The sequence below is a fragment of the Ictalurus furcatus genome, chromosome 21 (assembly GCF_023375685.1).
Source record: "Ictalurus furcatus strain D&B chromosome 21, Billie_1.0, whole genome shotgun sequence".
Lineage (NCBI taxonomy): Eukaryota > Metazoa > Chordata > Actinopteri > Siluriformes > Ictaluridae > Ictalurus > Ictalurus furcatus.
The window spans coordinates 20,523,930-20,536,514 of record NC_071275.1 but is presented as its reverse complement, the minus strand read 5'-3'; the positions used below and the strand labels follow the sequence as shown (position 1 = coordinate 20,536,514).

At 42.5% G+C, this 12,585-nt stretch overlaps 1 protein-coding gene across 1 annotated transcript in view; it reads left to right on the top strand.

Moving 5' to 3' along the window:
- bsnb (bassoon (presynaptic cytomatrix protein) b) overlaps positions 1-12,585 on the top strand; it is a 65,513-nt gene that overhangs the window by 33,516 nt on the left and 19,412 nt on the right. The window contains exon 7 of the mRNA XM_053652375.1: positions 11,635-12,108. Coding sequence (XP_053508350.1) covers positions 11,635-12,108 — 474 coding nt within the window. The remainder of the gene's footprint in view (positions 1-11,634; positions 12,109-12,585) is intronic.

Here is a 12,585-nt window from a genome sequence, read left to right as displayed (position 1 = left end):
TTGGTGTGTTCAGTGTGTGTGTTTGGTGTGTGTTTGGTGTGTGTGTGTTTGGTGTGTTCAGTGTGTGTGTTTGGTGTGTGTTTGGTGTGTGTGTTTGGTGTGTGTTTGGTGTGTGTGTGTTTGGTGTGTGTTTGGTGTGTGTGTTTGGTGTGTGTTTGGTGTGTGTGTGTTTGGTGTGTTCAGTGTGTGTGTTTGGTGTGTGTTTGGTGTGTGTGTTTGGTGTGTGTTTGGTGTGTGTGTTTGGTGTGTTCAGTGTGTGTGTTTGGTGTGTGTGTTTGGTGTGTTCAGTGTGTGTGTTTGGTGTGTTCAGTGTGTGTGTTTGGTGTGTGTTTGGTGTGTGTGTGTTTGGTGTGTTCAGTGTGTGTGTTTGGTGTGTGTTTGGTGTGTGTGTGTTTGGTGTGTTCAGTGTGTGTGTTTGGTGTGTGTGTGTTTGGTGTGTGTGTGTTTGGTGTGTGTGTTTGGTGTGTTCAGTGTGTGTGTTTGGTGTGTTCCGTGTGTGTGTTTGGTGTGTGTGTGTTTGGTGTGTGTGTGTTTGGTGTGTTCAGTGTGTGTGTTTGGTGTGTGTTTGGTGTGTGTGTGTTTGGTGTGTTCAGTGTGTGTGTTTGGTGTGTGTTTGGTGTGTGTGTTTGGTGTGTGTTTGGTGTGTGTGTTTGGTGTGTTCAGTGTGTGTGTTTGGTGTGTGTGTTTGGTGTGTTCAGTGTGTGTGTTTGGTGTGTTCAGTGTGTGTGTTTGGTGTGTGTTTGGTGTGTGTGTGTTTGGTGTGTTCAGTGTGTGTGTTTGGTGTGTGTTTGGTGTGTGTGTGTTTGGTGTGTTTGGTGTGTGTGTGTTTGGTGTGTGTGTGTTTGGTGTGTGTGTGTTTGGTGTGTGTGTTTGGTGTGTTCAGTGTGTGTGTTTGGTGTGTTCAGTGTGTGTGTTTGGTGTGTGTTTGGTGTGTGTGTGTTTGGTGTGTTCAGTGTGTGTGTTTGGTGTGTGTTTGGTGTGTGTGTGTTTGGTGTGTTCAGTGTGTGTGTTTGGTGTGTGTGTGTTTGGTGTGTTCAGTGTGTGTGTTTGGTGTGTTCAGTGTGTGTGTTTGGTGTGTGTTTGCAGGTTTAGAATCACTCTCGGGGGAATGTTCACACTCCCACTGTGTGAATAAAACGGCGCTCAGGCCGCTCAGAGACTAAACCACAAACGTTCGTCTCATTTTAATGCAACACGCCAGTGTTTACTGTAATACAGCAGATCTGTTTCTCCTAGAAACTCCACCTCAGCTCATGTTTATTCAGATACACGGATAAGGAGAAGTGCACAGAGCCTGAATCGGGACTGAACCTGCAGCAGAAACTGAACAGGAGAAGAGGAACAGGGCCAGTAAGGTGAAGTCGACTGGGTGTGGATTGGGATAGGGCCGAATAGAGGAAGTGGGAAGCATTTGAATTTGTATAGGGACAATTAGGGGGAGTGGGTAGCGTCTGATTTGGGATAGGGCCAGTTAGGGAAATGTATGTAGGGTCTAAATGATTAGGGAGCACACAAGGAGAAGTGAATAGGGTCTAAACTGGGATAGGACCAATAAGCAGCGGTCAGATGCGGCTGAACTGGTATAAGGCCAGTTAGGGGAAAGTGAATGTAGGGCCCTTGTCAGGAAGTGTGTGTAACTTGAATAGTCAGCATGATGGAAGCTCCGCCCCTTTGTGTCTGTGTTTTTGTTGATGTTTTGGACATCTCTCTTCATCAGTCTAATGCCTTCTGAGCAAATGGATGAATCACTCCGAGCTTCACATCAGCCACTCTGAATGCATCATTTCCTGTTCTCCCCTATTCCATCAGTATAATAACGGCTGGCTCTCATTGGCCGGCTCCGTTGATTGATGTGTCGGCTTTCCAAGCAGAAACTCAAAGAGCCGTGAATCACAGAAAGGCTAACGATGTCTTACATCATCAATCTTAAAAAAAACAACCTTTAAAAAAGTCAAGTAGTCCGTTTTTTTTGGGTTTTTTTTACACCAGAGTCAGTTTGTCTGGAGTCTGCATTATTTAAACGAGTCCTACATTAAACTTCTGTCTGCAGGCTGTCGTGTCTTTTCCCACCCACTCTGACCTCCTCCTGGTCTGTGATTCACTTCCATGAGGAAACGTGTTCTTTGTCACAAAGCAAAGTGACGCCACGGAACAGAGATAGGAGCAGTGAGGGGAAGTAAGCGGCGTCTGAAATGGGATAGAGCCAAAAAGGACATGTGGGCGGCTTCTTAGCTGGAATAAGCCAGTAAGGAAAAGTGGGAGTATTCTGCTGTGGGCCAATAAGTGAAAGTGATTAGTATATAAATTGGGATAAAGCCATTAAGGGCATCCAAGTGTGAGCCAAGTGTGAGATGTGATAATGTGATAATTAGGATGTGACCAGAAAGGGACAGTGAGTAGAATCTGACTCGGAATACAGCCAGTTTGGAGGAATTAAAAAACATCTGAATTGCGATGGGATCTAGCAGAGGAAGTGAGGAAGGTCTGAATTGAGACAGGGCCAATTAGCAAGATAGGGCCGATAAGGGGAAGTCAATAATTATGAAAATTAAACACGACTAAAAATGACTTGAGTGGGCTGTAACTTGGGATAAGGCCAATAAGGAGAAAAGAGCAGCATCTGAAACGTGACTGAGCCAATGAAGGGAAGCAGGGATGGGCCGAGCTTCTGATTTGGGACTGGTCCAGAGAGGAAAATGAGATGCAGCTAAGATAAATGACTATAGACTGAATTAGCATGAGACCAACTATTGGAAGGGTGTATCATCTGTACTGAGATAGAAACAGCAGGGGAAAAGAGTAGCTGTTTTATTTGGGCTAATCAGAAAGGTGAGTAGGGTCTAAGCTGGGATTGGAAGTGTAAGGGGAAGTGAGTAGGGTCTGAAGAGCGCTCTGTGACTCTCCTGGACTGATTGATGGACGTGATTGGCTCATGTAAATCACCCCTTCATCTCATTGGAGCCTGTAAACACTTCCCGATCTGATTGGCTTGCAGCCTTGGGCAGCTCAGCGTTTCGTCTCAGTGCTCCTGCAGGAGAAACGAGAGATGAAGAGAGCGATGAGATGACATGATAGCAGAGAGGCAGAGAGATTCGAGGAGGTGAATGAGAGTGTGGATGAGAGTGATGTTTCTCGTCGGGTCAGCGAGTCCCTCCAACACCTCAATCACGCTTTATCTCTCTGACGCTCTTCATCTCTCAGCCTGGCTTTCAACACAGCAGCATCGGACCTGCACTCGTCATTAATCAGAGAGGAACTGAGATAATAAACATGTAAAACTCATGGAAAGTCTGATCACTGTGATTAGTTTTATGTTTTAAACCTGTGGAGTGTGTATAAGGTATAAAACAGGTTTCATTTTGGTTTAAATTTGGTTTTATGACGCTGCTGAAGGGATCTGCGTGACGTTCAATCATTTCTGTTCATTTATTTAAGTTAAAAAAAGTCACAAATAGTCAGTGAGTGTGAAAGGAGGGAATTAATCAGAGAAGCGACCAAGAGCTAACTGTGATAGGTCACTTCCTGTCCTGTGATTGGTTAATAGTTATAAACTCTTCCTGTGCTGTGATTGGTTAATAGTTATAAACTCTTCCTGTGCTGTGATTGGTTAATAGTTATAAACTCTTCCTGTGCTGTGATTGGTTAATAATTATAAACTCTTCCTGTCCTGTGATTGGTTAATAGTTATAAACTCTTCCTGTGCTGTGATTGGATAATAGTTATAAACTCTTCTTGTGCTGTGATTGGATAATAATTATAAACTCTTCCTGTGCTGTGATTGGATAATAATTATAAACTCTTCCTGTGCTGATTGGATAATAATTATAAACTCTTCCTGTGCTGCGATTGGATAATAGTTATAAACTCTTCCTGTGCTGTGATTGGATAATAATTATAAACTCTTCCTGTGCTGATTGGATAATAATTATAAACTCTTCCTGTGCTGCGATTGGATAATAGTTATAAACTCTTCCTGTGCTGATTGGATAATAATTATAAACTCTTCCTGTGCTGTAATTGGATAATAATTATAAACTCTTCCTGTGCTGTAATTGGATAATAATTATAAACTCTTCCTATGCTGTGATTGGTTAATAATCACAGGTGTGTGTCCTGGGCTGAGGAGAATGCGCTGTGATTGGTTGATATGAATGCTTTTCTTTTTTCTCATTCTCTTGTTTCTTGCTCTCGCTTGATAATCTTTCTTTCCCAGTCCATTTCATTCTCATTCTCATTCTCATTCTCTCTCTCTCTCTCTCTCTTTTCTGTTTCCATCACTGGATGTCTGGATGATCCTTAATTTCCTCTCGCACAGTAATCCTGTGCAGGCTCAGGGCTGCAGCCCGTGTGTGTGTGTGTGTGTGTGTGTGTGTGTGTGTGTGTGTGTGTGTGTGCGTACTCAGGGTGCCACCACATGCACCCATTGAGAGGTCTCTTAGGATTAACTCACATAACTCCTGACTCACACTTCAGCACTGTCTAACACACACACACACACACACACACAGTGAGCTACAGATTTAATCTGAGAAAGAAAGCCGATTTAAATGTGCTCTCTTCTCCGCCCTGTCAGAGACCCGGAGCTGCAGATCGATCCTGCGCCCACGGAGTGTAAAAATCAGTACTTCTGTGTGTGGAGTCATTCAACTGTTAAAAGCGATCAAACACCGTGTCCTAATTTACTCATTTAATCTCCACAACGTTCATGTTGCGAGTACAGATCAGAATGTACACACTTACAGACGTCACGCTGCAAAAGCACATAATAATAATAATAATAATAATAATAATAATAATAATAAAGCATAAATGTGCATGTACAGTGATGTAATATAAAACTCCATTAAATGAAGCACCACATGAAAATCACAGAGATGAAATTGACATTAAAGCTACAGATACAAAGCTGCAGATCGCCTGTGGAGCTGCGATCAGTAAAATTAAGATTAAGATGTTGACAACCTTCACAAGATCTTTGTCAACTGTGTGTCTATAATAAATGTAACTGAATAGAAGAATGACTGTGTGCCGCTTTGTTGTTGTTGCTTTCTGAGGACCTTTAAGTAATGTTGCTGGAGGACTGCATCAAATGCTGGAGTCTGCAGTAACTATGATTCGTTTGCATTTTAATACAAACTGATTGTTTTGACCTTTATTATAAGTGCTTGTGGTAGGGGGAGTGGTCACCTTACCGTCAGAAGATCACACGACCATAATGTGTATGCAGTCTATACCTGTGCTCTTCGTCTATATTTTATTTGTCCTGCACAGGCCTATAATAACAATAATGTGTGTTAAATATCACGGTGTATCGTGGAGCTGATTATCGGCACACCCCTAACCTTCACAGGTTCGACTGCCAGGATTTTATTTATAGAAACTGTGCATTATTGAGGTCAGCATATGACCTCACAAAAGGTGTGTGTGTGTGTGTGTGTGTGGTTTTAATGAGTAGTGACATTTTCCCCGTCTCAGCATGATGACTTGTGTTCAATGGGCTGCCAGCGTGAGAGAGCAGAGCATGCTGGGAAAGGAGGCGTGTGCAATCCATGCAATCCAGGTCGTTTATGCAACATGCGCATGTGTACGCTGTCAGAATGGCCGTGTGTGTGTGTGTGTGTGTGTGTGTGTGACATAAAGTATTCAAGAATGAATTATTAACAGCGGAGACAGATCAGTGTTTCACTTTAGGAGTCCACACGTAAAATTCACCTCTTTATATGTCAAATATTTTGAAAGATATAAAAGAATGATTTTTTTTTTTACTGTATAATGAACCTCTTATGATGATGTTTATATTTATATGCACTTTTCTCCTAATGGGTGTTTAGGAGAGAGCATTCTTCTCCTTAATCCTTAATGAGCAGCATCAAGAATTATTTTTCTGAATACCGAGAATAAATAAAACCTCTGCTCTCAGAGCTCCTTACAGTACATCTCACTATAGAAACATTTTAAGGGGCGGGGCCAAGTGACTGGCTTCAGAGATGGACGTCATCAAGACTTCCTTTTTTATTTCTTTTATTTTATTTTGTTTTTATAGAACAAGGAGGAATAAATCTTAGTTTAATCTTAAGTAAAAGTTTGTAGTTGTTTTTTTTTCCCCACTGGAAAATCGCATTTATTTATTTATTTATTTATTTATCTATTTATTTATTTATTTATTCATGTATTTATTTATTTCCAGGGTTTTTCAGTCAGGATTGAGCTGTTTAATATCGCCGACGTGCAGCAGCATGAAAACAGCAAAACAGCGAAATCTGGGATGTTTATTACTCTCATTATTTTTGTTCATGGAATGCAAAAAATTAAATTCGTGCCCAGGGTTAACTTTAAAGGTTCTACGTGGAACCCTACCACAGAGCAAAATGTAACTACCCCAAAAAACCTTTAATATTTAACTCAAATCAACACAAGGCTGTTTTTTTTCCTGTTTAGTGCATTAAAGATAACCTGACTGGTGAGACACGATCCCGGAGGTAAAAAGTGTTTGAAGAAATGTCAAATTTTACCCAGTCCCTCCAGGATTTCGCGCTTTTGTGAAACGAACACATGAATGATATGCAGAAATGAACGCGAAATCAAGGAAACTCCGCAATATTCAGAGGAGCTTGCAGTTTTTCTAAATTACCGCAGATTTTCCGCAGGTTCGGGTCGAGACGCGCGCGCGTGTGTGTGTGTGTGTGTGTGTGTGCGACCCGTGAGCGTCCTTCCAGGGGGAAACTTTTAAGGTCTTTCAATCGCAGCTCTGTTGAAAATCAGTGTCAGTCGATCGGCGTACGGATGAGCCGATTGTCAGTGTGATTGACCCCCGGGCTCGCACGCGAGGCGAGGTGGTGACCTGGAGCGTTCCCGTAGTGATGCCGGCTCTTTAACGGATGTTAGCTAATTAAAGTTAACGGCTCCTTAATGATCGCTCCGGCTGCATCCCTCGGCCACCTTTTACTTCTCAGTTACTGATTTCACACAACCTGTAGATGAGAAGAATAATAAAAAAAAACCCACGCTTGCATTCTAGCGCAGTTTAATCACAATTTATTTGTCGACAGTTAGCTAACCGGATCACTTTTGGGGACAGTAGAGAGATGGACGGATTCTTCCATATTCATGCATGTTCATAAATCTTGCATTTAAAAAAAAAAAAAAGGTTTAAAAAGACAACAGATTTTAAACAAAGACAAATGTCATCTTATTCTGAAGGTACGCTTTATTCTGAAAGTTAATAGTTCCTTCTGTCGCCTGTAGACGTGATAGCGTTCTGTGCATGGCTCCCTCTTGTGGCTGGACTGAAAACTGTATTTGTACCGAATGTGAAAACACGTCGGAAACCCCACTGCACCCATTCTGAGCCGTAATAAAGGAATTAAACACGTGTGTGCTTTTATCGAGGCTGTATAAAGGCTGACATTTCAGCTCCGTGTATTTCCTCGTGTATAACGTGGACGAATTTGTTTTGGGAGTTGATGTGAAACTCAGCACGACAAGGCACCACCATCTGTTTAGGCCTTTTCTAAATCCGTGTGCGTGTGTGTGTTTGTGTGTGTGTGTGCGAGAGAGAGAGAGTATGTGTGTGCAGATTCTCTGTATGAGTGCTGGGGGAATCGTGTTATGTGTGTGAATGAGTCATCGTACATGCAGTGGAAAGAAAACGGTAATCTATTAGCACGTAGGACTCAGTAACTTAATACAACGACCATCCTCACATGGGCTTTAGGGTAGTAAAATGCACTCACACACTCTCACACACACACACACACACACACACTCTCCTCTTGTTCATCTCATTCTGTTGGGTGTGACACATTTCCAAACTGGCCATTTACACACACGCTGAGCTTCGGTTATCGATCATTTAGTAAAGTAGTATGTAAATGTTTTCGTGGACCAGATCAAAGTAAAAATTCCTGCCAGATTTACAAACATTTCTGTCGCGCTGATTTTCTACGGAACTCGCGTTCGCGTTCACGGCACAGCTTGTTCTACGTTTAGCCACGCCCACGATACTCTGTAAAAGGAAAAAGCTCGCAGAGCATCGTTCATGACAAAATGTGACGTGTGGCGTCTTCCAGTAACGCAGCTCGGCCACAGCAGCACGTCGGCTACCGCAGACGCACCCTTCCTAACTCTTCCTCCTTTTATGGGGGCGCCATTACTTTTGGACGGCGAGTCTTGTTTGTCTCGATTTGCAGATTGGTTTTGGAATCTCTTCGTATCGAGTCATTATTAAATTAGCGCGTAACAGAAATAAAGAAGTGATTTAAACTTCGCAGCGTAACCCGTATATAAACTCACAGTGTATAAACTCACAGTAACTCATCGCAATTATACGTTAGATGTTCAAATTAGCGAGGCTCCTTCTGTGGAAATTTACACAAACTCAGGCGCGAGGTGTACGATAAGGATGCTTTTCCCCCCCGAACAAACTGGATTTTCGCGAATACGACAGTTCTTGTGTAAATGCTTCTATGAATAATTGACAAACAAATTCATGTTCTCTGCTTCGAACTCGTATCCGTCCAAAGAACCGTCAGAGAACTCAGTGGAACCATTTTATGCTTTCTCTCTTGGTTTTTTTTTTCATATTAGCGAATCACTAGCCGGTAATATCACACTGTTCAACATGGTTGAGACGTAATGATGGTAAAATCATTAAATGTGCACTTTTCTTATCCTGTAATAACTGTAGGGAAAACAAGAGTATTATCACCACAATTTTTAAACATTTATCACAAAATGCACAAAATTAAGGATCAAAGTAACTGATTTTGACGAGGGGGCAGGCACAGGAACATATCTGGGTGGGCCTGGCCCATGAATACCCTCCCATGTGATCCTGTCCCCTCTGTTTCTCTTCTCCGCTCTGCTCTCTATCAGTTCGGGGGATTTCCGCGATTTTGCGGCTCTTGTGTAGTGTGTAACAGGAAGAAGCACAAATCCTCAATTAATTAGCACATCAATAGCATACATGATTAGCATTTCACATGAATATTCAGGAGTCGGAAGGCCTTCAGAGCACTTCCTGCAACTTTTCATGAGACGATAGAGACGCTGCCAGAGTGTGTGAAAGCTGGTCAGATGTTCTCGTGTAAAGTCATGCACAGTTCACACATGCAGGTGTGTGCTAACACACACACACACACACACACACACACACACACACAGTCCTTTTTCCATTTTCATGAGGACCTTCCCTTGATAAACACTTACTGTAGGTCATTTCTATAGGTTGAGTTGCTTTCGGTCCTCACAAAGGGCTAGTTCACACACAGACACATGCACCTGGCCATCTTCTGCATACATATGTTGAACTTTATATATTCCTTCACTTACATCTCTCTCTCTCTCTCCCTCTCTCTCTCTCACACACTTTCTCATGCACACACACACACACACACACACACACACACACACACACACATTCTCCTCCGAGGGCCACATCATTTTAATTTTGCTCTGAAAATGCAAAAAGGCCCAGATAGTTGGCTGTGAGGCGAGTTACAGCATGCAAAAAAACAGCACCTATTTATATTTAGAGCCTGCGTGGTGTACTCGAGGGAGATTAAAAAAAAGAGAAAACAATCGTGAGGCATCTGGCTGGCGCGCTAAAGCCTCCCTCAGCCTCACTTTATTTTGCGTCCAGAGCCTCAGCGGCAGCCAAGCAGAAAGCGGCACCGAGTCTGCCAGCCTTCTTCAGACTCCTTTTATCCTTCGTCTGCTTATCCACCCAGGTGTTACTGTAACGATGGTTCCTCCAGCCTCTTTATTCTTCATCCTGTCAAGAAAAGAACTGTTTCACACTTAGAAAAATGTTATAACGTGACTTCTTTTTATTTTCGTGTGTGGTTCCGCCCTCTCATCGGAATACAGAAATTCTTACTGCATTTGAGGAAATTATGCCGACCTCCTTATGCGGTGTATGTGTTTTGTTTCAGTCTCTTTGTGTTACGCAATCAGAGCCACATGCAGCATTACCCCTGATAATCAGCCGCAAGGGCTCGGCCCACACAGTTCCCGTACGCAATCAAATGAACTCAGACAAGACGTCCAGGTTGTCTCTCCACTGCGCTGCTGGCTGCTTCTTCTTTAACATGAGCTGAGGGTATTCACATGCTGTGAGGCCTGAGGGATTGGGATTCACATTTAACCATCTGTCTTATTTTAATAACTAGAATGTACTGATGAAGCCTGGCGCTGGGTGAGACGATAGTGCAGAATGGGGGAGGCGAACATAGAATGAGTTGGCGTAATATAAATGCATAACAGTAAATGTGGCATAGCAGGCAACAAGATGTGACCCAATAATTCAATAACTTTAACTTCCCTGTGGCTGAGCGCAAATCGGATCAGTGTAATAGAGTGATGAAACAACTCAGTCTGATGGCTCAGTATAATGAATCACTTGAATGACTCAATTCAATGACAGATAGAACAACTCCAGAGAATGACAGTAGAACGACTCAGTAGAACAACAGATAGAAACACTCAATACTATGACTGAACAACTCAGTGAAATGACTCAACAGAACAACAGATAGAACGACTCAATAAAATGACTCAGTAGAACACCAGATAGAACGACTCAATAGAATGACTCAGTTGAGCACCAGATAGAATGACTCAATAAAATTACTCAGTTGAGCACCAGATAGAACGACTCAATAAAATGACTCAGTTGAACACCAGATAGAACGGCTCAATAGAATGACTCCGTTGACTCAGTTGAATGGCACAGTTGAGCAACAGATAGAACACTTAATTGTGTGACTCAACTGAACGGTAGACATAACGATTCAGCAGACAGACTCAACTGAACAGCAGGTAGAACGACTCAATAGAACGCCTTTTATTCTGTAACCCCCCGTGGTCCTGCAGTGTTTAACCATTGCTCTGACCGCCAACTTGGTGTCGTTTTGTGTACATTTAAAATGAGAATGTTTGGGTAGTATCTGTGTATCTTTGTGTAGTGTTGAATAAATTTACCCTCCTATGTTCTTAGATCTTGAATGTTGTTTACTATTTCCTCACTATTTGCCACTGTCTTATCTGTTTGGTTTGTCTCCTCTCTAACAATGGGTACTAACAGTACAAATGATCTGCAGACTGATAACTGTCATGATAGAGGAAAAAGTTTATTAGCTCTTGGGGTGGAGAGGTGCAGTCATGGCGGTGTCTGCAGGTTAATTTATCACTGATGGTTGTGTTCTTATCACCAAAATAGCAAAGGATGACTACAGACTCACAGCACTGCTGATCTTTTGTTTTGAGTGAAGTCGTTTTGCCTTTTTTATGAGTTTGACCATAATTCTGGTCAGTGATATGCTAATACAGGGGTGTGAAATGTGTGCAAGTTAAACCTTTCCTGGGAACAAATTCAGCAAGGATTTATCTAAAAGAAGGCCACACTCCTAAACCAGGTCCAATTATGCTGGGTTTGGCTGACAGTTCAGCTTGACCACATTCCATAAAATTTCATACCAAGGAGAAAAACCATGTGAGATTGTATTTGAACCTTAATGATTAATGTTGTTCTGATATTTCATGATGCCTTTTATTACACCCTGGGATGATGATCGACTGTGTTACAGTTATGATTGCTCTTTGATGCATGGTCATTTTGTACTTTCATATTTCTAGAAGAAAGAATGGCTCTGCTTGACATGCCAGACGCAGAGAGCCATTTCAGGGGAATTAGGGGCTGGCCCATCTCCCCTTCCTCAGCCGATGGGATCTCCCCGAGCGCCAGGTCCAACCACCCAACAGCTGCAGGCTCAACTGAGGCCGCCCAGTCAGCAGGCAGGGGTAAGGCATGCCAGTCCTCAGCAGCAAAAAACGTCTGGTGCCCAAGTAAGTGGTCCTCTCCCTTCTACCAAACAAGGAACACCACAGAGCAAGGGTCCCACTCAAGTGTCTCCTGCCAAGACAGCCCCTACCCAACCTGCGAGCAAAAGCAAGGCAGAGACTCGCAAACAAGAGCAAGGCATTAGCAAGAAACAAGCAGTGTCCAAAACTGAGAAAGAAGGTGACGTGAAAGCGTTCCATAAGAAAGGAGTGCAGGAAGTAAAAGACCAGAAGAAAAGTAGTGACTTGCAGAAATCTAAACACCATGACGTGAGTGACCCTCTGTGTCCTCATTGTCTCTGTACTCGTCTTCCATGATCAGTCCAGTCATGACTTGCTAGACATGTTCAAAATTTGTACAGTTGTCCTGCATGAACAGCCACTTCAAAGCCATTATCACCAAAATCACCATTTATGCACTTTTATTACTCACTGAAATTTCATTATGTCATCACTCACATTCAGTCTCCTGCCAGGGTAATTACTGCTCACATGCCACGTCATCCATTCAATACTGATTAGGTAACAAAATTTTAACCTGAACACCCTCACTGATGGGTGGTGTTAATATCTATGAAAGACATGGTCATTATTTCTCATTATGTTTGCACAGTTTCAATAACATTCGTAGGGCATGCGATGGTATGTGCATGCTTTAATACTGTTGCATGCTTATGACTTGTATAACTTGCATGTTTATCAAGTTTTACTTCAAAAAGTATATATTTTAGTAATTTGATTAGTTAT